Source organism: Geotrypetes seraphini, chromosome 2 (genome assembly GCF_902459505.1).
Source record: "Geotrypetes seraphini chromosome 2, aGeoSer1.1, whole genome shotgun sequence".
Classification (NCBI taxonomy): Eukaryota; Metazoa; Chordata; class Amphibia; order Gymnophiona; family Dermophiidae; genus Geotrypetes; species Geotrypetes seraphini.
In genome coordinates this window covers 504,357,695-504,385,252 of record NC_047085.1, presented here as the reverse complement: position 1 = coordinate 504,385,252, position 27,558 = coordinate 504,357,695, and the positions used below count along the sequence as shown (strand labels likewise).

Below are 27,558 nucleotides of genomic sequence, written 5' to 3'. Positions count from 1 at the left end.
CAATAGTAGCCACATCCCACGCTCGAAATCCAGGGCTGTGTCTGGAATTCAGCCCCATAATAGCCAATGGCCAGATCCCCCCTGAGCCTCCTTTTCTTACCTGGGCAGAGGCTCCTTCGGCCATTTCCGAAGACGAACGAGGGCTCGCGCCAGCCGCCTTTTCCGCCTTCGGCGCCCTTCGGACGTCATTTCCCGCTCGTGGAACCAGGACGTGACGTCAGAAGGGAGGCGAGGCGGGGCGCCGGCGAACGTTTCAAACGGTTGGCGGCAGCACGGGACGGGGGCGTAGTTAGGGGCGCTCGCCCCCCTCTCAATACCGCGCACGGCTTTGGCGTTCTCTGACATCACTTCCAGGACCCGCGCTGGTGCCAAAAGATAAAAAGGTACAAGGAGGGGGGATGGAGGGAGGCACGGGGATGGGATGTCAGGGGGGAAGGGAGATGGAGGAGGCACAGGGGGATGGGGGAAAGGGGAGGCACAGGAGAGGGGGACGAAGGATGGGTTGACATGGGGAGGGGAGATGGGAAGTAGGGAGGCACAGGGGGGATGGGGATACACGGGGAGGAGATGGGGGAGGCACGGGAGAGGGGGACAGGGATGAGTTGGCACGGGGGGAGGGGAGATGGGAAGGGGGGAGGCACAGGGGAATGGGGATGCACGGGGAGGAGATGGGGGAGGCACAGGAGAGGGGGACGGGGATGAGTTTGCTTGGGGAGGGGGAAGGAGACACAGGGGATGGAGGAAAGAGGGAGGCTCGGGGGGATGGGGGAGGCACAGGAGAGGGGGACGGGGATGGGATGTCAGGGGGGAAGGGAGATGGAGGAGGCACAGGGGGATGGGGGAAAGGGGAGGCACAGGAGAGGGGGACGAAGGATGGGTTGACATGGGGAGGGGAGATGGGAAGTAGGGAGACACAGGGGGGATGGGGATACACGGGGAGGAGATGGGGGAGGCACGGGAGAGGGGGACGGGGATGAGTTGGCACGGGGGAGGGGAGATGGGGAGGGGACACGGGGAGATGGGAAGGGGGGAGGCACAGGGGAATGGGGATGCACGGGGAGGAGATGGGGGAGGCACAGGAGAGGGGGACGGGGATGAGTTTGCTTGGGGAGGGGGAAGGAGACACAGGGGATGGAGGAAAGAGGGAGGCTCGGGGGATGGGGGAGGCACAGGAGAGGGGGACGGGGATGGGATGTCAGGGGGGAAGGGAGATGGAGGTGGCACAGGGGGATGGGGAAAGGGGAGGCACAGGAGAGGGGGACGAAGGATGGGTTGGCATGGGGAGGGGAGATGGGAAGGAGGGAGGCACAGGGGGGATGGGGATACACGGGGAGGAGATGGGGGAGGCACAGGAGAGGGGGACGGGGATGAGTTGGCACGGGGGAGGGGAGATGGGGAGGGGACACGGGGAGATGGGAAGGGGGGAGACACAAGGGAATGGGGATGCACGGGGAGGAGATGGGGGAGGCACAGGAGAGGGGGACGGGGATGAGTTTGCTTGGGGAGGGGGAAGGAGACACAGGGGATGGAGGAAAGAGGGAGGCTCGGGGGGATGGGGGAGGCACAGGAGAGGGGGACGGGGATGGGATGTCAGGGGGGAAGGGAGATGGAGGAGGCACAGGGGGATGGGGGAAAGGGGAGGCACAGGAGAGGGGGACGAAGGATGGGTTGGCATGGGGAGGGGAGATGGGAAGGAGGGAGGCACAGGAGGGATGGGGATACACGGGGAGGAGATGGGGGAGGCACGGGAGAGGGGGACGGGGATGAGTTGGCACGGGGGAGGGGAGATGGGGAGGGGACACGGGGAGATGGGAAGGGGGGAGGCACAGGGGAATGGGGATGCATGGGGAGGAGATGGGGGAGGCACAGGAGAGGGGGACGGGGAAGAGTTTGCTTGGGGAGGGGGAAGGAGACACAGGGGATGGAGGAAAGAGGGAGGCTCGGGGGGATGGGGGAGGCACAGGAGAGGGGGACGGGGATGGGATGTCAGGGGGGAAGGGAGATGGAGGAGGCACAGGGGGATGGGGGAAAGGGGAGGCACAGGAGAGGGGGACGAAGGATGGGTTGACATGGGAAGTAGGGAGGCACAGGGGGGATGGGGATACACGGGGAGGAGATGGGGAGGCACGGGAGAGGGGGACGGGGATGAGTTGGCACGGGGGAGGGGAGATGGGGAGGGGACACGGGGAGATGGGAAGGGGGGAGGCACAGGGGAATGGGGATGCACGGGGAGGAGATGGGGGAGGCACAGGAGAGGGGGACGGGGATGAGTTTGCTTGGGGAGGGGGAAGGAGACACGGGGGATGGAGGAAAGAGGGAGGCTCGGGGGGATGGGGGAGGCACAGGAGAGGGGGACGGGGATGGGATGTCAGGGGGGAAGGGAGATGGAGGAGGCACAGGGGGATGGGGAAAAGGGGAGGCACAGGAGAGGGGGACGAAGGATGGGTTGGCATGGGGAGGGGAGATGGGAAGGAGGGAGGCACAGGGGGGATGGGGATACACGGGGAGGAGATGGGGGAGGCACGGGAGAGGGGGACGGGGATGAGTTGGCACGGGGGAGGGGAGATGGGGAGGGGACACGGGAGATGGGAAGGGGGGAGGCACAGGAGAGGGGGACGGGGATGAGTTTGCTTGGGGAGGGGGAAGGAGACACAGGGGATGGAGGAAAGAGGGAGGCTCGGGGGGATGGGGGAGGCACAGGAGAGGGGGACGGGGATGGGTTGTCAGGGGGGAAGGGAGATGGAGGAGGCACAGGGGGATGGGGGAAAGGGGAGGCACAGGAGATGGGGGACGAAGGATGGGTTGGCATGGGAAGGGGAGATGGGAAGGGGAATGGAGGAGGCACGGGGGAGATGGGAAGGAGGGAGGCACAGGGGGGATGGGGATACACGGGGAGGAGATGGGGGAGACACAGGAGAGGGGGACAGGGGATGAGTTGGCACAGGGGAAGGGAGATGGAGAGGGGACACGGGGAGATGGGAAGGGGGGAGGCACAGGGGAATGGGGATGCACGGGGAGGAGATGGGGGAGGCACGGGAGAGGGGGACGGGGATGAGTTTGCTTGGGGAGGGGGAAGGAGGGAGGCACAGGGGGATAGGGATGCACAGGACAGGGGGACAGGGATGAGTTGGCATGGGGAGGGGGATGAAGGAGACACAGGGGATGGAGGAAAGAGGGAGGCTCGGGGGGATGGGGAGGCACAGGAGAGGGGGACGGGGATGAGTTGGTGAGGAGAGGGGGATAGGGGAAGGAGGGAGGCAAAGAGGGGATGGGGGAAGGAGGGAGTCAGGGGGATGGGGAGGGGATAGGGAGGCATAGGAGAGGGGGGATGGGGAGAACAGGGGATAGGGAGGCACGGGGGAATGGGGGACGCACAGGGAGGGGGGAAGGGGGTTGGCACAGGGGGCAGGTGGAGATATGGGGAAGGGGGAAGATGGGGAGGGGGTAGCACAGGGGAGGGGAAGGAGGTACAGGGGTGGCACGAGGTTGGGGGAGGGACACGCGGGGAAGAGGTCAGGAGAGGGGCATCGCTCACCCCTGCTACGCTACTGGATGGGGGCACCAACCTCCTTCATTACCCCACTGAATCACCCTACCAAACCCTAGCACCATGTAGCCAGACAGCCATTTCTGTAGTTCTGCTAGATGGATGCAGCGCTGTACATAAAACATTCAAGAGACAGTCCAGCTCAGTAGAGCTTGCAGTCTAATCAGACAGACAAATAGGACAGTATCACTATGACAAAGTACTTAATGTTCCCCTAAATCCAGAATTTTTAAGTAGAAACCAGACATATGTGTAGTGAAATCAAATTACATTTTGATATTTTAATCCTTGCTATACATTGACAGGTTCTTGTTTGAAAAGAAATATGCAAAGGCTAGGTAGGTTTGATTCCAGCTCCTTAAAAAAAAATAAATCTGGAGCTGTCTAATTCATTAAAAAAGACCCAGCCTGCTCTCTGAAAGTGCCCCCTAAACTGTTGAGAATAGCTTGAAAATGAGTCAGAGGGAGCACATACACCATGGCTACCCATTTAAAAAGACCATTGAAAACTCTTTTTCAGTATTTTTTCTTAAAAGAAACCTCAGCAGAAGTGGTGTGTTTGCAACTATCTGAGCAGCTTCTGAGAGGTTTTATCACCAGAAGAGTAAATGGTATGAGAGAGAACAAGGGTCGCAAGGCTTCAAAACTGATTTTTTTAAATGTGCCCCTTCAAAAACGTCCCCTAACCTCATTAGCAAGTATTTGTTCTATTAAGTTAGCCAGAGAGCATGCTATGCTCCCTGTTACCTGTCAGGCACACAATAGAAGCATTGATAAGACAGAGGCTTTTGACAAGTGTCCTATTCCAGCTTTACATTTCAGAACACTGCAGAAAAAGGAAAAGGTTCAAAAGGCTTTTTTGCTCAAAAGGCTTTTCCAGTCCCAGTCAATTTGGGGACAGACCAGCTTTGCTCTTTTAAATCCCCATTCCAATGTCATTAACCTCAACTATCTCTTGAAACCAGTCTTCAAGCATACAGAAACATGCAAAGTCCAGGGGTTCCCTCTCTATCCCACCCCCTAGCCCAGTGACGAGTCAAAACTGCGCGCAGGATGTCAGCATGTTGGATTAAAACACAATTTTTAAACACTCTGAGGGGGTGTGGAGGGGAAACCCTCCACACTTTACTTAGAACTGTTGGCGCTCCCGTTGGAAGGGACCCCAATTACAGAGGAAACTGTAATTTTTCCCTAAAAAAGAAGGAAAAAAGCTGTTTCCTCTATAATGGGGGCTTTCCCCCAACACCCCCCCCAACGGGAGCGCCAACTGTTCTAAGTAAAGTGGGGGGGGGGTTCCCCACACACACACACCCTCGAACCGCTTTAAAATTGTGTTTTAATCCAGCGCGCTGACATCCTGAACGTGATTGTCTGCCTGGCAATGTCCACTCACGGTTTAGTCTATGTACCTCCCTAGCCCACGCAGCCTTTCTCTTCCAGCTGCTGGCAGCAGATCCTGCACACTGCTGGTGGCTGACCTGAATGCCTTTCCTCTAACACGAATGTATCACAAACTGTGTGGCGCGAGAGGCTGGGAAGGAGGAGAGGCACTAGCACCCCAGCAGACTGCTTCTCGCGGCTAAAGGCACATTCTGTAGGCAGTCGGCTGCCGCCAGTGCCTCTCCCCCTCTCTGCACGTGTTCTTTTGCAGCACAATGCTGGTCCCTCCCATGTCCAAATAGTCTTGTTCTGGGCATTTGGGACTTAGACACATTTTTGATCGAAAATGTGGTACTGGCGGTCTGGACGATCAATGGCCTGAATGTCCAGATAGACAATTTTTTTTAAAAAAATGTAGATCTATTTTTTGAGAATGGACATTTTCCCACTTCTGACTTTGGACATCTAGCACCATACAACCAGATTTGACGTAGACGATTGTTGGGTTGTTTTGTTTTTTTTAATTTCTTTATTCTTTTTCAAACTTACATCAAGTGCACAAAAAAAACAACATGAAATACTATCGTATAACACTTGAACATCATACATTATATTCTTAATATGTAAATTAATTAAAAACCCTCCCCCCTCCCATCTTTCTGTACAATCACTAGCTGATGCCCCGGCGTTGCACGGGTATTTAATTATGGCAATAACACTGTAAATGGAATCAAATAAAGATACTTTATAGTGGTGAATGAAATTATTTTTTAACAGCTTTATAAAAAGTACAATATTCAAATTATAATGTGAAATATTTGACAAAATGAATACAATACAACTAACACAAAACTTGATTATAAACAACATTTTTAGTTTCACCTCCAGGAGCAAGAACATATAAATTCTTGGGTGAACCAACCCTTGAGCAAGCAACATAGAGTTGTCCATGGGAAAAACAGGGGGATCTTAAATGCACTCCACAGTATGTAATAGTCTGTCCCTGTGATTTGTTGATTGTGATAGAGAATGCAAGTCTCACTGGAATTTGCAATCTCTTAAACTGAAAAGGAAGATCTGTTGGAATAAGTGGCATCCAAAAGTTCCAGTATTGATTAAAACAACTCAATATGTGGAAACTCAGGTTGAAAAGAAACTCCATGCAGTTGTTTCCCGGTTCAGAATGGAACCTGTGTTCCTAGTTCAGCATATGTGAGTACTCGTAATGTAATAACATTAAGAACTGGGGTGCATGAAGGAAACAGTTACAAACACAGTTAGAACATACAAACTCTATATGTATGGTGTCCGTGGTAGAATAGAAACGATGTCCCTAGTGGTTATAGTGTCATAGAAAGTGTTTTATAGTTGGAATTACGGTGAGAATGGCAGCTTTTTACATTTTTTCCATTGACATGAATGGGAGAAATCTGATTTTCTGTTTGTAGCTCCGCCCACATGTGCAGGTGGGCCACGAGACCCCCAGAACATATCACCACAGGTAGTGAGGGATCTGCATACCAAGTTGCATTCAAATCGGTCATGCCGTTTTTGAATTACTGAGAGAATGGCAGCTTTTTACATTTTTTCCATTGACATGAATGGGTGAAATCTGATGTTCTGTTTGTAGCTCCGCCCACATGTGCAGGTGGGCCGCGAGACCCCCAGAACATATCACCCCAGGTAGTTAGAATTACTGTGAGAATGGCAGCTTTTTACATTTTTTCCATTGACATGAATGGGAGAAATCTGATTTTCTGTTTGTAGCTCCGCCCACATGTGCAGGTGGACCGCGAGACCCCCAGAACAAATCACCCCAGGTAGTGAGGGATCTGCATACCAAGTATCGTTCAAATCGGTCAAGCCGTTTTTGAATTACTGTGAGAATGGCAGCTTTTTACATTTTTTCCATTGATATGAATGGGTGAAATATGATGTTATGTTTGTAGCTCCGCCCACGTGTGCTGGTGGGCAGCGAGACCCCCAGAACATATCACCCCAGGTAGTTGGAATTACTGTGAGAAAGGCAGCTTTTTACATTTTTTCCATTGACATGAATGGGTGAAATCTGATTTTCTGTTTGTAGCTCCGCCCACGTGTGCAGGTGGGCCGCGAGACCCCCAGAACATATCACCCCAGGTAGTGAGGGATCTGCATACCAAGTTTCGTTCAAATCGGTTAAGCCGTTTTTGCGTGATCGCGGCACATACACACACACACACATACATACATACACACATACATACCTCCGATTTTATATATATAGATAGAAGATAGATTAAAACTATCATATTCCTTCAAAATTTCAATTTTGCTACATCTTATCTTCCAATCTCCCCACCCCCCTATGTATATTATCAAAGAAAAATGATGCCTATTCACTACAAAAATCAACCATCGGTCTCCATATCTTTAAAAAATTTTTATAACTTCCTTTCTGTATTGCAATTGCTCTTTCCATCTTGTAAATATGACACAGGGAATTCTACCAAAACGTATAATTGAGATTACTATAATTTTTCCAGTTGTTAGTAATATGTTGCATAGCAACACCCGTCATTATCATCAAAAGCTTATTGTTATGTGCTGATAATTGACTTTTTTTCCTCATAGACATACCGAACAGAACAGTATCATATGATATTTCCACATGATTTTCCAATAAGCAATTTATTTGAGACCAAATTGAATTCCAAAAATTCCTAATGCAGGGTCAATAAAAAATTAGATGATCCAATGTCCCCACTTCTAGATTACAGTGCCAGCATCTATTAGATTTAGAGCTATCCAACTTTTGTAAACGAACTGGGGTCCAAAAAGCTCTATGTAATAAAAAGAACCAAGTTTGTCTCATAGATGCTGACACTGTACATCTCATTCTCCAAGACCAAATAACGATTGTTTTAATTATGCCTCTCCACTGCAACACTTTCATATCTTTTAGACCAAAAATTAATCTAACTTCAGTATGCTGGAGCAACTGCAATTGTTTTCATGATAAGTTCAAATATAAAGAATTAAAGTAATCAAGTTGAGGTTAACACTGACATCTGAAGCAACCGTGCAAATTGTTGTTCAAAAAAGCACGACTTCACTAGTCTAAATCTTCTCATCATATATAAAATCTTCCTCCATAAATTAGAAGTTTGATCTTCAAATGTAAGCGAAGAGTCTAAAACAGGGATGTCAAAGTCCCTCCTGGAGGGCCGCAATCCAGTCGGGTTTTCAGCATTTCCCCAATGAATATGCATGAGCTCTATTAGCATACAATGAAAGCAGTGCATGCAAATAGATCTCATGCATATTCATTGGGGAAATCCTGAAAACCAGACCGGATTGCGGCCCTCCAGGAGGGACTTTGACACCCCTGGTCTAAAAGAAAACCCTAAACTTTAGACGTTTTATCTACTTGCAGGGTAGTTCTGACTGTAGAGTAAGAAATGAAGGAACAGAAGGAGCTTTAGGAGGTCTCCAGATGGTGATGCAGAAGGTGCTGAGTGTGTTTTTGGTTTGTGTTTCAGATGCGGGTGACGTTTGAGGACATCGCTGTCTCTTTCTCTCAGGAAGAGTGGGAGTATTTGGATCAAGGGCAGAAAGACCTGTACAGGGAGGTGATGAAGGAGAATTATGAGATCCTGATCTCATTGGGTAAGGGATATCTTTACATTTTTATTAGAAATATTGGAATATTATTATAAAGAGTATTGCAGGTAGTGTAATTTGGTGGGAAAGTGAGTGAGTGCTGCAGTGATTGCTTTATATCTTCTCAGCAGTGCACACGCTGGTGAGAATGGAATTCAGTTGATTTGGAGGCAATGATCACCATAGGATGAGAGGCTGAGGGCAGGATGCACAACACTTGCAGCACAGTAATAAATACAGTGTTGGAAATGATTTAAATTATGGAAATTATATGCATGCTATTCGTTCAAAGCAGCCCCGGCAAAAGGGGGAGGATCTGTGTCTGGTGCCTGCTCAGAAGAGCAAAACAGCAGGAACAGCTCCTCCCCTCCCCCATTCCTCCTGTCAGCTCCATTTTGTACTGTCTTTGCTGCCCTCCCTCCTGCAGGCTCAGCTGATTACAGCTTCAAAGCCACAGTCTACTTCCTCAGCCACTAAACTCTACCTTTCGACAAACAACTGCCCTACCAAATCCTCTGCAGACAAGACATCTTGGGGGGGGAGGATTCAATAAATAGTGCTTAGAAATCCAAACCTAGCAACTTTGGGCATGAGGACTTAGGCCTACCGACACCTGGTGGAAATTCTGGTGTGCGAATTGGACGCAGAACCCTGGTATTCTGTAATACAGAACTTAAATACTTGGAAAAAAACCCTCCCTGACCTACCCCCCCTCCCATGGCCATGTTCCCTTTTGGGTTGCACACGAAACACTTTAGGGAGCCAGAACCTCTCTTGTTGTTTTTTTCAAACAAAATGTAATAAAAAGTTTTCAGACCACACCGCTATATCTGAAGATAAATCTACAGTCCTTCATATAATATTAGCCACATTGTATAAACCAGTGGTCTCAAACTCGCGGCCCGGGGGCCACATGTGGCCCTCCAAGTACTATTTTGAGGCCCTCGGTATGTTTATCATAATCACAAAAGTAAAATAAAACAGTTTCTTGATCATATGTCTCTTTAGCTATAAATGACAATATTATTATTAAGACTTAATAAGACATTAACTATTTTTTTCTGAGGCCCTCCAAGTACCTACAAATCCAAAATGTGGCCCTTCAAAGGGTTTGAGTCTGAGACCACTGGTATAAACAGAGCCAAATTCAGTGGGTGACCTTTTTTATGCACTGGGACAAAAACTCCAGCAAGGGACCCTTTTGGAGCTGCATCAACGTGAATATTAAAATCTCGAAGGAAGAGAAAATTGGGGGCTTTAGAGGGACATTAAGCAGTTATTGATAACAGAGACTCAGAAATTCTCATCAAATTAAATGCTCCTAACTGTAAAAGAAGGCAATCAGCTTCCAATAGTTGCTGCAGGGCCTGGGTAAACGGCCTTTCTGTACTATAACCAAAGCAGTTTACATATCCCTAGTGGTTCACAATCTGAGTTGTTTTGTATCTGGAGCAATGGAGGATTAAGTGACTAGCCCAGGGTCACAAGGAACGGCACTGGGAACTGAACCCGGTTGCCCTAGTTCTCAGCCCACTGCACTAAGGCCACTCCTCAACATTTACTTGTAATCAGCAAGAACAGATAAAGTCACTCCGATATTAAATCAAAAGGCCATGGAGTGAATGGAGGCACTATGGGTCTGACAACATTTTTGGAATCGTCTTCTTTGGAGATGACCACGCAAAGAACAACACTTTTGATTTTGTTTGCCTGTGAGCTGGACCGCAATTCGGTGTTGAAGCGTTCCTTAAGATACTTGGAAGCAAAACTTTTTAGGATCTGATGTGGCCCTTTGTCTCAAATGAGCCTAGGGGGTAGCAGCCTATTAAAATGGGACAGGTATGTGGTTAATGGGCAAGCATGAAATAAAAATAGCCACTACACTTTCTTCCCATTGTTTAGGATTTACTAGTTAGAGTTTGATTGATAAGATAGGGACTTAATCCAAGAGCAGAGGAGATGGTTTTATGAGCGGCTATATAAAATCACAATTGGATGAACCAGAACACAAACCAGGTAGACAAACATGGGATAATATATTAATCTGAAAAATATATGTGCTCTGTGCTGTGGTCACTGTAAACAGAAGAAGAGTAGGCATTCTTTCAGGTCACTAGAATTAATAGATAAGCTCTGTTGAAGGCCAGAGAAGATAAACCAGGGGCTGTAGCTTAGTTTTATGAAGTTCCATTGTTCCAGTGTGTGCACAGTCTAGTCTCCAGATAAGGTTTGGCAGATAAGGTTTGGCCTTTGACCTGGTTGCTCTAAAGATGGACTTTTTCTTCTTACTACAGAAATTACATTCCAGGGTCCCCCTTTTTTGCAGAGTAAAGTTAGAAATACTAATTGGATATACAAAACGCATATATGATGAATTAAATTTTAGTAAACTATTAAAATACAAATGTAGGAACTTTCATTTTGAAGGTCTTAGATTAGAATATGTACTGGAGGATTTATATAGGCAAAACTAGATTTTGTGGGAGTGGGTTGGCCACTCCCCTTCTCTTTCACTGAGACAAAGGATCTTCAGTGCACCCTGTTAAGTGACTCAGTAGTATGGGAGAAAGGAGAAAATATTTAAAGCTGTGTGTATGGATAATTTTTCTTTTGTAAGTATATTGCAGTACTTTTTCTTTATTTCCTTCTGCATTTTTATAAATGATATAAGCTAGTATTAAAATGTAACTTTTAGAAATTCTTATGTGAGGGAGAAAGACACCCCCCCAATATGCATGTACAAGCCTTATATGGTATCAAGTATTCTTGACCAATTATATGTAGGCAATAAAATGTCGTCATATATTAGGTATACTAGTATTTTAGCCCGTTACATTAACGGGTGCTAGAATATATATCTGTCTGTCTTTATTTCTGTCTCTCTCTCCCTCCTGCTGTCTTTCTTTCTGTCTGTCTCTCTCCCTGGCCCCCTTTGTCTATCTGTCTTTCTGTGTCTCTCCCTGCCCCTGTGTCTTTCTTCTTTTCTTTCTGTCTCCCTTCCTCCTGCTGTCTGTCTTTCTTTCTATCTATCTGTCTGTCTCTCTCCCTGCCTCCTGTGCAGCAGCATTTCTCTCCCCCCCATTTCCCTGTACAGCAGCAGTGTTTCCCCTACCCCCTTTCCCTTTTCGCGGTCTAGCCAGCTTCTTTAGTCCCTTGCCGCTTACCTTCCCTTCCCGTGGTCCCGACAAACCTGCCGACTCCAGCAGCATCTGCAGCACTGTACACACGCTGCTTCGGGGCCTTCTACTGCCCTGATTTGCTCTGTCACGTCTCTGATGATGTCATCAGGGACGTGCCAGAGTAAATCAGGGCAGTAGAAGGACCTGAAGCAGCGTGTGTAGAGAGCTGCAGGCTGCTGGAGTGGGCAGGTTTGGAGTTGGGACCGCAGGAAGGGGGGGGGGCGGCAAGACATCGGGAGAACTGACTTACCAATCCTGTGGAGAGCAGGGAGTCCAGCGCTGGTGGCCAGTCCTGTGAGTGTAGGTAGGGGCTGGGGACTCACGCATGCGCACTCCTGCGGCCACGAACCTACAGAACATGGACCAGGGAAAATAGAACACGCAAGTAGGAGTGCGCATGCGTGGCTAGGGTTTTATTATATAGGATATAAGTAAACTTAGCAGGATGGAATTTTGAGACCTTAGTCAGAGAAGTGGGAGTTACACTTCTTGACGGTAATGGGTCTCCAATGTCTTTTGAAACAAGATTTCTGTTAAATTTAATAAACAATATTTGATTGGAAATATTTGTACAATTATCATTATTCCAGTGCATTTATGAGCAGATTAGAACCAGAACTCTGTTCAGATCAGAAATAAGAATTTTTCCAGATTTAGCAAAAAATACACAAATTAGGCGTAAAGCCTTTTTCTTGTACAGTCCCCCTTTATTCTGGGAACAGGTGGGAAGTATTGTTCCTTGGCTAGCCAGGGGCTGTAGGAACTTCATTTAACAGAAATTCAGTCCCTCCCACTGCACTCATACCCTGGAGCATGATCCCTGGACACCAGTTTTGTATCCCTACAAGCCAAGCTGTAGGAGCTCATCTTTTCGGCTCGTGCTTCATTTCTGAAATTTAGTGTATTATTTTAATTTTTTCACGATTTTGCCCTTGTGCTGTGGAAATACCCTGTGGAGACATCCTTGCTGCAGAAGATCACAGATTTTGGAATAAAATCTACCTCGGGGGGGGGGGGGTTACCTGCCACTGCAGTAAGTCCCCTGGACAGCCTGCACATCAATTTGGGGCTCCGGGATTGGAAGCTAGCTCACCCCAAGTTTGTCCGCTAGTGGGTGGAGTGCAGGCTGTGCGCGGTTCTGTGGAGGCACGCTCGGGATCAGAACCGGACTGCATACCTTCCCTAACTAATGCTGGAAGTCACTGACCGAGGTGACCAGGCAGGTGAGGCAGTCAGAAGACTTGAAATCCAGCTTTCCAGTTTCCTGAGGCTTGAGATCTCCCTGCATGCTGTTTCAGTATTGCCTGCCATTTCTCCTTTTCAGCATATAGCACAGTGAGTAGCTGCTTGCCTGCCTGGTTTAGCGGTTTGAGCATCTAAGCACTCTAAGGCCCTCTTTTACTAAGATGTGCTAACTGATTAGCATGTGCTAAACGCTAATGCATGCATGTTAGTCTATGGGCGTGTTAGCATTTAGCATGCACTAATCAGTTAACGCACCTTAGTAAAAGAGGAAGTAAGTCTGAGGCGCATAGAGAAGCCATTGCCGCGGGAGATTTTTTTTCCCCCCGGATTTTGTGACTATGATGTATCAGGCATACTTGGTTAAAAAGTCCATGCCTGTGGTCCCCCCATCAGAAGCCAACCCAGCCTGCTTGTTTTTCCCCTCCGCTGGACTCCAGTCTGTCTCTGAGCTCCCAGACGAAGACCCCAGAATGAAGGCGGATGATGCCTGCCATCATGTCCGCATCTCCATCCCTCTGCTTCCTCAGGGCACCTTGGGGGCATCCACTGATGTGGCTAACCTAGCTGACTTTCGTGATCAAGATTTGTATGGGTCCTGAGATCTAGCGGACGAACCTTCCGTTCGTAGATTTTTCCAAGCCTAGTCGTCTTGAGGATCTCATTTCAGAATCCCTGTGGGAATTAAACCTGCAGTCGGATCAGCTGGTCCAGGCGGAATGTTCTTTGTTAAGTGATCAAAGACCGCTCTCTGCCTCCTTTCCTGATAATCTGGATCTGTTTCATATTCTTTTGGAGGTTTGGGATAACCCGGAGGGTCCTCTGAAATGCGCTCGGGCCATGGCAAAGCTTTACCCCATGGCCAGAGTTTTCCAAGCTCTCCGAAGGTGTATTCGGCTGGGTGACTCTCTCAACGGACAGGAGTCTCTTCAGTTGGGGGCAGTGTGTATGTCTGCCCCGGCTCAGGGCTGATGGTTGCCCTCGGAGAGCAAGTTGTCGATCAATCGCCTGAAGCTGAGGGCGATCCGCCTCACCTTGTTACATTTGCAGAAGTGTCTCCATCAACAAGCTGTCCGAGTGTTCTTGGACAATTCAACAGCGGTGGCCTATGTCAACTGGCAAGGAGGCACCATGAGCCCTCCTCTGAGCATGAAAGCTCGGCTATTCTTTTCCTGGGCAAAAAAGTACCTCGTAGCTCTGTCCGTGGCACACATGGGCATAGAAAACGTTCAAGTGGACTTTCTCAGTTGACAAACATTGGATCCTGGAGAGTGATCTCTCTCCAGGAGAGCGTTCGAGTGCATCAGGCACCAGTGGGGTTGTCCCACGTTTGACCTCATGGTGATCGCCAAGAACAGGAAAGCGGACAGATTTTACAGCCGTTGGCGAGAGGCTAGCAGTAAAAGCCTGGACGCTCTGGGCAGTCCTGGCCTCGGGGCGGTCTCCTCTACATCTTTCCCCCGTGGCCTATGATAGGACACATGTGGCATCGCATTGCAGAACACTGGGGCCTGGTGATTTTGGTGACCCCGGATTGGCCGAGGAGACTGTGGTATGCTGATCTGGTTCAGCTCCAGCATGGTCAGGGTCTTCAGCTTCCTTGCTACCTTCGTCTTCTTACTCAGGGATCAATCGCTTTAGTCTTATGGCATGGCTATTGAGCGCACAGCCTTGACAGCCAGGGGCTATTCGACCACGGTCATTGCTACGTTGCTGCATAGCAAGTGGAAGTCCACTGTTGCGGCCTTTGCAAAAGCCTGGAAGTGTTACCAGGCTTGGTGTTCAAGTTCCCAGGTGGACCTCTCAGTTCCCTCAGTGGCACAGGTTCTGGACTTTCTGCAGGATGGCCTGAAAAAGGGCCTTGCTGTGGCTTCTCTCAGGGTTCAGATCACGGGTCTTGTTTAGGTCCTGTATCACTCAGAGGATCCTTAGCGTCTCATCCGGACATTGTCAGTTTCTTGAGGGTAGCGGTTCAGCTGAAGCCTCCATTGCGTCTCTCATGTCCGATGTGGAAACTGAATCTGGTTCTACACTCGCTGGCTCGTCCACTCTATGAACCCCTTAAGTAGGCCTCATTGAAGGATCTAACCATCAAGACTTTTCCTGGTTGCGGTCACATCTGCCCGTAGGATCTCGGATCTTCAGGCCCTCTCGTACTGGGATACTTTCCTGTGGATCACAGATTCCACAGTGCTCTTGCAGAAGGTACCTTCCTCCCAAAGGTGGTTTCTGTCGTTCATGTGAAGCAGGAAGTTCGTCTTCCAGCGTTCATTTCCTTGGGTTCCAAGGCCCGGGACCGGATCTTGCGGTCCCTGGATGTTTGCCGCCTTCTACTTTGTTATTTGGAGTTCACCAACAAGTTTCACCTCTTGGACCATTTGTTTGTTCTCTCGGGTCCTGCCCGTAAGGGTAGGCCTGCCTCTAAGGCTACCATTTCCAGATGGATTCGTACAGACATTTCTGTTGCCTATGTGGTGACAGGGGAAAAAGTCCTTGGAGTTCAGGCTCATTCTACTAGAGGTATGTCTTCTTCTTGGGCAGAATCTACAGCAGTTTCGCTGGAAGAGATTTGCAGGACAGTTACATGGTCTTCCCTGCACACCTTTACCAAGTTTTATCAGATTGATGTGGCGGCCAAGCAGGATGCTGCTTTTGGGGCATTGGTATTGGCAGCGGGCTCATTGGTTTCCCCTCCCCTGATGTTTAGGGACTGCTCTGTTACATCCCACCTGTTCCCAGAATAAAGGGGGATTGTATAAGAACGAAAGATTAGGTTCTTACCTCTGCTAATCTTCTTTCTTGTAAATCCACCCTTTATTCTGGGAGCCTGCCCTATTTCTGTCCGATTTGCAGATTTCCTAGCCAATTACTGATAAGCTGGATTTCAATCTCAGACCAGCCTTTCTGCGAATGCCATCTGTTTAACTATGGAGTTAAGTTAGTGGGGTTTCTGGGTTTTCACACCCTTCTGTGTCTCCCTATAACCCTGTTTTATAGTTCAGGTTTTAATGTTTCATAATCTGTTTTCCGATTTGAATTGTTGCTGTTTTGAATATGTTAACATGAACAGAATTAATTGTTTGGCGGGGAGTTCCCCGTTCTCCTCTCTTTTGTTTCTTCTGTAGAGATTCCTGGCTGCTTGAAGACTGGTGACCAGGGGGCATGCTCCAGGGGATGAGTGCTGTGGGAGGGGGCTGAATTTCTGTTAAATGAAGTTCCTACAGCCCCTGGCTAGCCTGGGAACGCTACTTCCCACCTGTTCCCAGACTAAAGGGTGGATTTACAAGAAAAAAGATTAGCAGAGGTAAAAACCTAATCTTTTGTTGTCATTAAGGCCTAAGGTGCAGGCTTTGTCAGCTAATTTTGTATTACGATTTCCATGTGTTTGTTGCATTCTTTATCAAGGGAAACAGTTTCAATTTTATGATCCTAAGCAGAAAATTTCCTGAGGGCTAGGGAAGATGTGCATGTTTTAATGTAATCTCATGTGTTCACTGATAAAACCGTCTTGGAGGGAAGTCTCTTGGGTTAAGATGCTCATAGTTTAAGAATTTTATTGTTTTCTTAATTTCCTATCATTTTGGGATCTTATTGCTATTATGTAGTGGGTGGACTTTGTAATTGTATTGCCTTATTTTATTTATGTAATTATTTTTCTGTTTTCATTTTCCCCAATGATATGGTGATATAAAATATGAAATGTATAAAATAAAAATTAAAAAAAACACACACAAACCAGAAAACAAGTCACTTCACACTGACAAGACAAAAATTCTACATATGCAGGTAGAGCAACTGAAAGTACAATATGATCATGTTTATGAAGCCACATTTTAGTAATTCACAATTCATCTAACCAGTGGGACAAAGTAAGGTCAGAAATGGTGACATTTTGCTTCCCATCAAGCAAATATTAAGAAGACTTAAGCTTGGTCTGTCCTTCCTTTGTTTTTTTGTTATTGTTTTTGGTTGAAACTTTGCTGGTTGTTTTGGTTTTGTTTTTTTTTCTCTTGGGTGGAGGACTCTGGGGGGAGGGAGGACCCTATACATTGTCTCTTGGGGTTCATCATAGTCCAGGGCCCTGAGTGTCCAACTTTCGCTTTAGTCTTGGTCAGGCCTCCTCAGTTACATGGGTTGGGATACTTGCTCCTTTTTTTTTGTTACCATATTGCTGGTTACTCTTTCCTCATGCCTGCAGCATTTTTCTTCTGTTATCTCTTGTGCTTGATTCTTCTGACAGCTCACTAATCATTTGTATGTTCTGGTTTATCTTATTATGAAGGGAGAGGGTGGGGATGGGATATTGGGATCGGGGTATACTTGCTGTATAGTTCCTGAACAAATGTTATTTTTTTCTACTGTGTTTTTTGGGGGGCTTGTTCAATAAAAATTGTTTCAAAGTAAAGAAGGCTTAAATACGAATTCCCCTGTAGCACAGTTTCACAAGGTGCTTTTCCTGAATGATATTTTAAGGAGTTGTCTCCCCTTTTAGCTGGAATACATACCACTCTTCTTCTTCCCCCTCCCAGGCACATAGTCAATTTCAGAATAATAATAATAACTTTATTTTGTATACTGCAATACCACAAGTGTTTTACAGAAGAAGAGACTGTACACAGACAGCGATGTTACAGAAAAGACTTTCAAATTACATTAGCAAGCCGAGAGTAGTCAGGTATATCCGGAAGTATTTCAGAGATACAAGAAGGCAGGAAAGAGTCAGGTTAGGTAGGAGGGTGAATTTGAAATGAGGGTGGTTAGACATTTATTCCATTTGCCTGCTTGGAATGACAGTGATCTATCGAGGAATCTCTTGTAGATACAGCCCTTCAAGGATGGGAAGGCAAACAGATAGGCATTACGTGCGCAAGTGGTGCCTGGAAATTCAAAATGGTGCGACAGGTAGATTGGGGATGAACCTGTTATGGTTTTGAAGCAGAGGCAGGCAAACTTGAAGATGACCCTTGCCTCCATAGGCAACCAGTGTAGTTTTCTGTAATACGGGCTTACATGAACAGTAAAACAACAATGACAAAAAAACACTTTGAAATAAAACCTTCCAAAATGTTAATATAAAACCCACTATACAAACAATACAATGACGACTAAAGTGCGTAAGCCAAACCCCAAGCAAAGGACTTTAAAGGTCTATGTAAGGGGTGGTCTCCATAGATTTTGCTGCCCTGGGGCCAGGCTGCCCCATCAGAAATGAAGGTGGAGCCAAGCTGCTCTGAACTTTATGTTTATTGAACTCAAAATATAATGAAAAATCAAAAATAATTAAATCAGGAGATCAAAATATACATCAAATTCACAAATCACCTTAAACTCTTTTTAACCTAATAAAACTTCATAAATAAATGTGTATGTGAAAAGCTCAGACCCAACAAGCAACCTCTGGTGACAAACACGGAGCAGGTTGTTAATGAGACCATCACAGCTAATCACCGTCTCATACCACCACATACTAGGATAGATCTTACACACTAAAATGTCAGCCTGGACTTATCTTTTGCTGCAGTGGAGCTGTGACCCGTCCCACAACCGCTCCGGTCTTGTAACAATGTAACCAAAGTTAACGCTGTCTCACATTTCCCGTATGCAGCCCCATAAGGATAAAAGCAGTTTACAATATGCAAATACAGTGGTACCTTGGATTACGAGCATAATCCGTTCCAGGAGCATGCTCGTAATCCAAAATGCTCGTTTATCAAAGCGAGTTTCCACATAGGATATAATGGAAACTCGCTTTGATAAGTTCCCCCCCCCCCCCCGAGAACCGGCACTGCTTACCCCGAAGGCCCCCTCCTGCGATCCGGCACCCCCCCCCCCCCCCCCCCGCCGTGATTGGGCATCCCCCGGCCACGATTGGGCAACCCCCCCGCCGCTTCTTACTGTCATCTGGGCACCGGCACCGGCATGTCCTGTGCATTGGTGCCGGTGCCCGAAGATCGGCCTCCTCTTCTGCTGGGCCTCTCCGAGATAGAACGTGAACTCGCAGGCCTTGAGCATACACAGATGCTCAAGGCCCAGCAGAAGAGGAGGCCAATCTTCGGGCACTGGCACCAATGCACAGGACATGCCGGTGCCGGTGCCCAGATGACGGTAAGAAGCGGCGGGGGGATGCCCAATCGCGGCAGGGGGGGAGGGTGCCGAATTGCGGGGGGGGGGGGGGCACTCGTAAATCAAGCCACGCTCGGTTTCCGAGGCGCTGATTTCGGTGCACTCGTAAACCGAGGTACCACTTTACAAATAATTTTGAAAGAACTCCATTCGTATCAAAGAAAGAGAAAAGAAAGAATTTTTTTTTAAATCCATAATCTTCCTATAATCATCAATTTATCAACAGTAAATTAAAATAATCAATACCCTAAAAATTGTATTAAGATAAATAACAGCATTATGCAAACTGTAGTCCCAAACTTATTTTTTCAAGTTAAAAAAGCCATTTGAAAAAAGTGTGCTTTTAAATGTCTTTTAAAATTTATATATGATTCTTCTTTTCTTAAATCTATGGACAGGCAGGTGAGGCAGGCAGGAGCCCTGGACAGAGACACAGTAGAGAGCATAAGAATAGTCTTACTGGGTCAGACCAATGGTCCATCAAGCCCAGTAGCCCATTCTCACGGTGGCCAATCAGGTCACTAGTACCTGGCCAAAATCCAAGGAGTAGCAACATTCCATGCTACCGATCCAAGGCAAGCAGTGACTTTCCCCATGTCTTTCTCAATAACAGACTATGGATTTTTCCTCCAGGAACTTGTCCAAACCTTTCTTAAAACCAGCTACGCTATCCGCTCTTACCACATCCTCTGGCAACGAAGTCTATCCACACAGCTCAGGTTTAAGCTAGTAATCAATTAATTGCCCTATGTAGAGTGGAAACTAGACTCTAAAGAAGATGGTTTATGTAACTTCTCTGAGATTTGCAGGGCTGTTTCTATTTAACCAAGGGTTTGAATATTTCTGTTTGGTGAAGTTAGTGAATTTCTTTATGCTGGAAATTTGCCTAACTCTTGAATTTCAGGAAATCAGGCTCAGAATGATTTTGGAAAACCTAATGCAGTTCTCTTATACCCAAAACAGGCTCTTCAAATCCCATCCCTGAGATTATATCCCGCATTGAACGAGGGGAAGAGCCTTACATCAGAGGAGAGCCTGGATCAGAGGAAAGAAAGACTGGGAAAAGCAGCTGCTCAGGTGAGTATAGAACTGGGGTAAAACTGGTGAGATAAAGAGTGGAGGTGTAACCTTCATTTCTAGTATAACAAACACTGTTTCCTGAACCTTTGGGGAGTCAGTACCTCTTTCATGAGGTACTTTGTCAAGTGCCTTGTTTGGAAATCCAAATACACAATATCAACCGGTTCACCTTTATCCACATGTTTAGTCACCCGTTCAAAGAGATGCAGTAGATTGGTGAGGCAAGATTTCCCTTGACTAAAACCATGTTGGCTTTCTCTCATTAATCCATGCTTACGTATATGTTCTTTATATTTTCTCACCCTCCCAAGTCAGAAACACATCTGCATTATTACTTAAGCAATAATTCACTACCAGTTCTTCTGGACCTAATCAGCAGTTGTGAAGGAGTACTTCTCCTGCAGTGCTTGAAAATCAAGCATGACCCCCGCTCTAAAAAGTTTCTAAATCTATGTAACCCTTAGGTGGCCCAACAGTAAAACACCAGCTGAATACTCCCTACCCCAAATCTAAGTTCACCACAAAGACATAACATAAGAATAGCCTTACTGGGTTAGACCAAACGTCCATCAAGCCCAGTAGCCCGTTCTCATGGTGGCCAATCCAGGTCAGTACCTGACCAAAACCCAAGGAGTAGCAATATTCCATGCTACCAATCCAGGGCAAGCAGTGGCTTCCCCCCCTCTCCTCCCCCCCCCGTCTTTCTCAAAAACAGACTATATACTTTTCCTCCAGGAACTTGTCCAAACCTTTCTTAAAACCAGCTAGGCTGTCCGTTCTTACCACAACTTCTGGCAACGTGTTCCAGAGCTTAACTATTCTCTTGAGTGAAAAGATTTTCCTCCTATTGGTTTTAAAAGTATTTCCCTGTAACTTCTTTGAGTGTCCCCTAGTCATTGTAATTTTTGACGGAGTGAAAATAGATCCACTTGTACCTGTTCTACTCCACTCAGGATTTTGTAGACTTCAATCATAGCATGATAGCATAGATATCTTGCCCAATTCTAAAGGGTGTTGTCGCAGCTGCGGTTCCTGATAGGCATAGCGGACCGGGCTATCTGTGACGTATACGGGCTTGGCGTGTTCCTTCCCAAGGCACCTGTCTAGTGTGTATAATACCAGGTAAGTAACCAATACCTTACAAGCAAGGAAAACGCACACCCAGAACTGAACAAAAATTTGTGCTTTTATTTCTGACCCCTGCTCAGCCTGAGTTGGTATTGTCAGTAGGCATCAATAGCTTTTAAACACAGTCTCATAAAGGAAATCAAAACTCTGAGCCAGCCTTGCCACACTGGCTTCACAAACGACACAGTCCGGCTATAGTTCAAAACAACAAAAAACTGTGTCTGGACTTTGTCTTCACTTCACCAGCACGGTACTCCTATAGTTGCAATTCCATTAATTTTATGCCCAAAAACATGCCACAGGAAAAATAAAGCATTTAGAAGGAAAAAGGAATCACACCCAGAAATGCCTAGGCAGATTCTCTCTTTATCCTGCATGGATCCTTTTCTTCAGATTATGGATTCCAACGTGATTCTGCATACTGTTCCCTCTTTTCTTACGAAGGTTGTCTCTAGTCTCTAGGCCTGGCTGCCTACCTTTATTCCCTCAGGATCGAAAGAGCAGGACTGAGTGCTGAGGTCATTGGATGTGCACAGGCTTTTGTTGCGGTACTTGGAAGTCACGAAAAAGTTTCAGGTATCTGACCACCTGTTCGTACTGGTGGGTCCTGCCTGTAAGGCTGGCCAGCTTCAAGAGCCACCATTTCAGGTTGATGGTGAGGCCCCATTTGGAGTATTGTGTTCAATTTTGGAGACCTTATCTAGCAAAGGACATAAAAAGACTTGAAGCAGTCCAGAGGAAGGCGATGAAAATGGTAGGAGATTTGCAGCAGAAGATGCATGAGGAGAGACTGGAAGCCCTGAATATGTATACCTTAGAGGAAAGGAGGGACAGGGGATTTACGATTCAGATGTTCAAATACTTAAAAGGTATTAACATAGAACAAAATCTATTCCAGAGAAAGGAAAATGGTAAAAACAGAGGTTGAGGAGTGGTAGACTCAAGAGTAATGTTAGAAAATTCTTATTTGCGGAGAGGGTGGTTGATGCGTTGAATGCGTTCCCGAGGGAGGTGGTGGAGAAGAAAACGGTGACAGAGTTCAAACAAGTGTGGGATGAACACAGAGGATCTCTAATCAGAAAATAATGGGTATACACTGAAGGAACGGCCAGTACTGGGCAAGCTTGCACAGTCTGTGTCTCGTATATGGACATTCAGTTGAGGACAGGCTGGGGAGGGTTTTGATGGCTGGGATGGTTAAGATGGGCTGGAGTGAGCTTTGACGGAGACTGCAGTAGATGGAACCTAAACAGACTATCGGGTAGGACTCTGGGTTTCTGGCCCAGAAATATTTAAGAAAAAGGACCATTTAAATTAAATGATTAATTTAAGGAGCATGTATGGTTGGGCAGACTGGATGGACCATTCAGGTCTTTATCTGCCTTAATTTACAATGTTACTATATTTCGAGATGGATTCTTATGGTTATTTCTTATGGTTATTTTTGCTGTCGGAAAGAAGCCCCCCCCCCCATACACACACTTTCTGTGAGGGCTTATTCTATTAGAGGCGTTTCTGCCTCTTGGGCAGAGTCATCGGCAATAATAATAATAACTTTATTCTTTTATACTGCTTAACCAAAAGTTCTAGGTGGTTTACACTAAAAAGAGCTGGACAATCAGCGAAATACAATAATACAGTAAAAAATACAAATATTTGTAAAATAGAATTTCAATAATAAAACGCACTAAGTAATAAACTTATCGAACAAAGTGGTCTTAATTAATTTCCGAAAACAGCAATAGGATAACATAGCTTGCTGAGGAGATTTGCAGGTCTGCTTCTTGGTCCTTCTTGCATACGTTTACCAAGTTTTACAGGATCAATGTGGCAGCCAAGCAGATGCTGCTTTTGGTTCCTCTGTTTTTGACAGCAGGCTCATCAGTCCCACCCTGACTCTGTGGAACTGCTCTGTTATGTCCCACTTGTCCAGGAATAGAGTGGGATTGTACAAGAATGAAAGATTAGATTCTTACCTTTGCTAATCTTTTTTGTAAATCCACACTCTCTATTCCTGGAACCCACCCTAATTCGCTGATTATCTGCCTTAATTAATCAGCTGGACTTATGGTTTTTTGACCAGAATATGTTATAGCTAGGGCACCCCCTCTGTTAGTACAGGCTGTGTTGCCTTATAGCAGTTTCTTTCAAGTTTATACTGTTTAGAAACTTATTTCAATTGTTTGATTGTTGTGACATTTTATGTTATGAGCAAATTTGACTTATTTGTCGGGGAGTTTCCCCATAACTCTCCCTTTTGTCTATGTTAGAGAATGACAGGTGGAAAGTCCCCTCCCCGCGAGCTCGGCCCTGTTCCCGCAAACCAACTGATACTAATAACCATCCGCACAAGCCTCAAATAGTTTTATACTGTTTTATTAAAGTATAAAATTAAACAATATTCTGTACAATTGTCATTTTATAAATCAAAGTTCTGGCTGCTGAACTAGAGAAAGAGATCTTCAACTGGATCAATACAACTAATATACTACTTTAACTTAAAATAAAAAAAAAAGAAAAATCAAATTTTTTTTTCTACCTTTGTTGTCTGGTTTCTGCTTTCCTCATCTTCTCGTCATTCTATTCCTTCCATCCACTGCCTGCCTTTTCTCTACCTCTTCCACATGGCATCTGCTCTGTTAATGTGCCTCTCCCTTCCATCTCCAACCCCCTCCCATTGGTCTGGCACCCATCTTCTTCCCTCCACTCCCCCCATAGTCTGGCATCTCTGTCTTCTTCTCTTCCATCTTTCTTTCCCTCCCCCAAGTGGTTTTTAGCATCTTTCTCCTCCTTTCCTCCCCTCAGGTCTGGTATCTGTCTCCCCAATCCAGCATGAGCCCTTTTTTCTTTATCCCCTCCTTCCATCCAGTATGTGCACCCCTCTCTCTCTCTCTCTTCCCCACATTCCTTCAGTATCTGTTCCACTCTTTCCCCTCCCCACTTTCCTTCAACGTCTTATCCCCTTTCTCTCCTACCCATTTTCCTTCAGCATCTTCTCCCCTCCCCCTCTCTTTCTACATTTCTTCTGTACCCTTCATGCAGTTCAGCAGCCCCCTCCCTCCTGATCGCCACAGTCGAGCATCTCCCTCCCTCCCTTCCCCTCATCTTCGCTGGCGATTTTTCATTTTTCTGTCTCTGAACGGCCCAAGTCTTTCCTCAAGTTGCATGCGGCTACACTGAAACTTCTCCTCTGACGCAACTTCCAGTTGCATCAGAGAAGTTTCAGGCAGCCGCGCACAACTTGTTTAAAGACTCTTGCCACTCAGAGACAGAAAAATGAAAATCGCCAGCGAAGGGGAGGGAGGGAGGGAGATGCCTGGACCTCTGCGATCAAGAGGAAGGAAAAAGGGGGCTGCTGGACTGCGCGATCGCGATGTGTGATAGGTATTTTGCACACGTTGCCTCACTTAACTGCGGAGACAAGGCCATTCACCCCTCTATGGGGCGGTGAATGATCTTGTCCCTGTACCTGTTGCAACCAGGTTTTTTTTCTTCCCGTTTCGGTGAGTTACCCACGTCATTCTCTAGTCTATATCTCTACAGGTGTGACTGCTTTTGCACGAACTAGAGCCTTGAGGGCAGTCCTGAGGTAAGAGGGGAGGATTTAAAAAATTATGTAAATGAGGCTTCCTATATGCAATCTTGTGACATGGGATGCATAACCCACTTGTTCAGGAATAGAGGGTGGATTTACAAGAAAGAAGATTTTTAAAGGTAAGAACCTAATCTTTCAATACATAAATGGATTACAAAAAAGCCCCCAGCCAATTATAAGATAAAAACACCAAAAAAACCCCACTATAAAATGAGACAATATAGAAATCACATATTAGTTTTGTGTGCAAGTGGCGACCGTTAGGCATTCGCATTTACACCTGCTACTGATATGGCTTAAGTGGTCACACCTAAATACTGGCACATACATGCGGACTTAGATTAATAGTCTAGAACAGATTTGACACACTCGGATTTTTGACACCCTTAATAGAATGGACTCCCTTAACACTACTCACTGACAAGGAAGGAACATCACATCATCATACAAACTTGCATTATGTGGAGATGTGCTTTGCACATAGGAAACTGACCAATTCTCAAGCCACACATGGAAAATCCTGGTGTGATATAACATGTACTTCCTCTTATTCTATAAAGGTTCTATCGTAGATACCACTGCTGTTTTCTAATTCATGAGTAATATCTTCTGTTTATATCCAGCAGATAAACAGATCTCACAAGAATGGAAGAATCCTGTAGAAATGGAAGAAATCCAAACACAATCAGAAAATGTCTGGGAGAATATTTCTCGGGGAATTGAGAAGAACTGTAAGCGGGAATCAAAGGAACAGAGAGACCCTGCAGGAGAATCAAGGGACGGAGTCACTAAGTGTGAGAGAAATGACAGAGAGATCAGCAACATCCTTGAGGACCAGAGGCACCTAGCAGAGAGACCCTTCCAAATGAATAATAGTGATATAGTGTCTTCTAAATTCCAACAAGAAGGAGAGAAAGGAAAAACACACCAGAAAGAATTCACATGTATTGCACACAATAGCAGCATCAACTTTATTTGCCCTAAATGTAATAAGAGCTTGCCTTTGTTTTCAGAACTCCAAATGCACAAAAGGAATCATAAAAATGAGAAACTATTTACATCTACTGAACATAAAAAAAGCTTCCCTCAGCTTTCAACTCTACAAATTCCCCAACAGACCCACACAGCAATAAAACCATTTACATGTAATGAGTGTAATAAAAGCTTCACTCGGCTTTCAGATCTAAAAAGACATCAAATGATTCACACAGGTCACAAACCGTTTACATGTACTGAGTGTAATAAAAGCTTCACTCAGCGTACAGTTTTAAAAAGACACCAAATGATTCACACAGGTCACAAACCGTTTACATGTACTGAGTGTAATAAAAGCTTCACTCAGCGTACAGTTTTAAAAAGACATCAAATGATTCACACAGGTCACAAACCGTTTACGTGTAGTGACTGTAATAAAAGCTTCATTCAGCTTTCAGCTCTAAAAATTCACCAACAAACCCACATAGCAGTCAAACCATTTACATGTACAGAATGTAATAAAAGCTTCACTCGGCTTTCAGATCTAAAACTACACCAGAATATTCACACAGGTCACAAACTATTTACATGTACAGAATGTAATAAAAGCTTCACTCGGCTTTCAGATCTAAAAAAACACAAAATGATCCACAAAGAGTACCAACTGTTGACATGTACTGAGTGTAATAAACATTTCAAACAGCTTTCATATCTAAAAAGACACCAAATGATCCACTCAGGGTACAAACCATTTACATGTACTGAATGTAATAAAAGCTTCACTCAGCTTTCAGCTCTAAGATTTCACCAGGGTATCCACACGGGGTACAAACCATTTACATGCATTGAATGTAAGAAAAGCTTCACTTGGCTTTCAGATCTAAAAAGACACCAAATAATTCACACAGGGTACAAACCATTTACATGTACTGAATGTAATAAAAGCTTCACTTGGCTTTCATCTCTAAAAAGACACCAATTGATTCATACAGGGTACAAACCATTTACATGTACTGAGTGTAATAAAAGCTTTACTCAGCTTTCAGGTCTAAAATTTCATCAAAGGATTCACACAGGTCACAAACCATATATTTGTATTGAGTGTAATAAAAGCTTCATTCAGCTTCAAACTCTAAAAAGACACCAAAAAATTCACACAGGTCACAAACCATTTATATGTACTGAGTGTAACAAAAGCTTCACTTGGCTTTCAGTTCTAAAAAGACACCAAATATGTCACACAGGGTCCAAACCATATACCTGTACTGAGTGTAAGAAAAGCTTCACTTGGCTTTCAGTTCTAAAAAGGCACCAAATAAGTCACACTGTACAAACCATTTACATGTACTGAATGAAATAAAATCTTCTCTCAGCTTTCAACTCTAAAAGTTCACCAACAGACCCACATAGCAGTCAAAACATTTACATGCTCTAAATGTAATAAAGCTTCATTCGGCTTTCAGGTCTACAATTATACCAGAGGATTCACACAGGAGACAATCTGTTTACGTGTACTGAGTGTAATAGCTTCATTTGGTTTTCAGATCTAAAATTTCACAAGAAGATTCACACAGGTCACAAACTTTTTACATGTATGGAATGTAATAAAAGCTTCACTCAGCATTCAGATTTAAAATGACATAAAATAATAAAGTTTATCAACTGTT

General features: G+C 45.7%; 2 protein-coding genes across 5 annotated transcripts in view; one reads left to right on the top strand and one right to left on the bottom strand.

The window, feature by feature from the left end:
- Positions 1 to 27,558, bottom strand: part of LOC117354544 (oocyte zinc finger protein XlCOF6-like) — a 68,723-nt gene that overhangs the window by 25,781 nt on the left and 15,384 nt on the right. Inside the window, exon 1 of one of the 3 annotated variants that reach the window (XM_033932254.1) lies at positions 101 to 249. The exons of the other annotated variants lie outside the window; for them this stretch is intronic. Within the exon in view, the coding sequence (XP_033788145.1) occupies positions 101 to 124 (24 nt within the window). The 5' untranslated portion in view covers positions 125 to 249. Of the gene's footprint in view, positions 1 to 100; positions 250 to 27,558 lie in introns of those variants that run through there. 3 annotated transcript variants of the gene reach the window in all.
- On the top strand, positions 190 to 27,558 carry LOC117354547 (gastrula zinc finger protein XlCGF26.1-like). Of its 2 annotated transcripts, none has more exons than XM_033932256.1 (4): positions 190 to 383; positions 8,449 to 8,575; positions 20,077 to 20,190; positions 25,543 to 27,558. In XM_033932256.1, exons 2-4 carry the CDS (start codon positions 8,449 to 8,451, stop codon positions 27,240 to 27,242), a joined length of 1,941 nt encoding a protein of 646 aa, XP_033788147.1. In that variant the 5' UTR covers positions 190 to 383; the 3' UTR covers positions 27,243 to 27,558. The 2 variants fall into 2 exon arrangements, with proteins under 2 accessions (XP_033788147.1, XP_033788146.1); XM_033932255.1 differs by having other exon boundaries at positions 191 to 383; positions 25,540 to 27,558.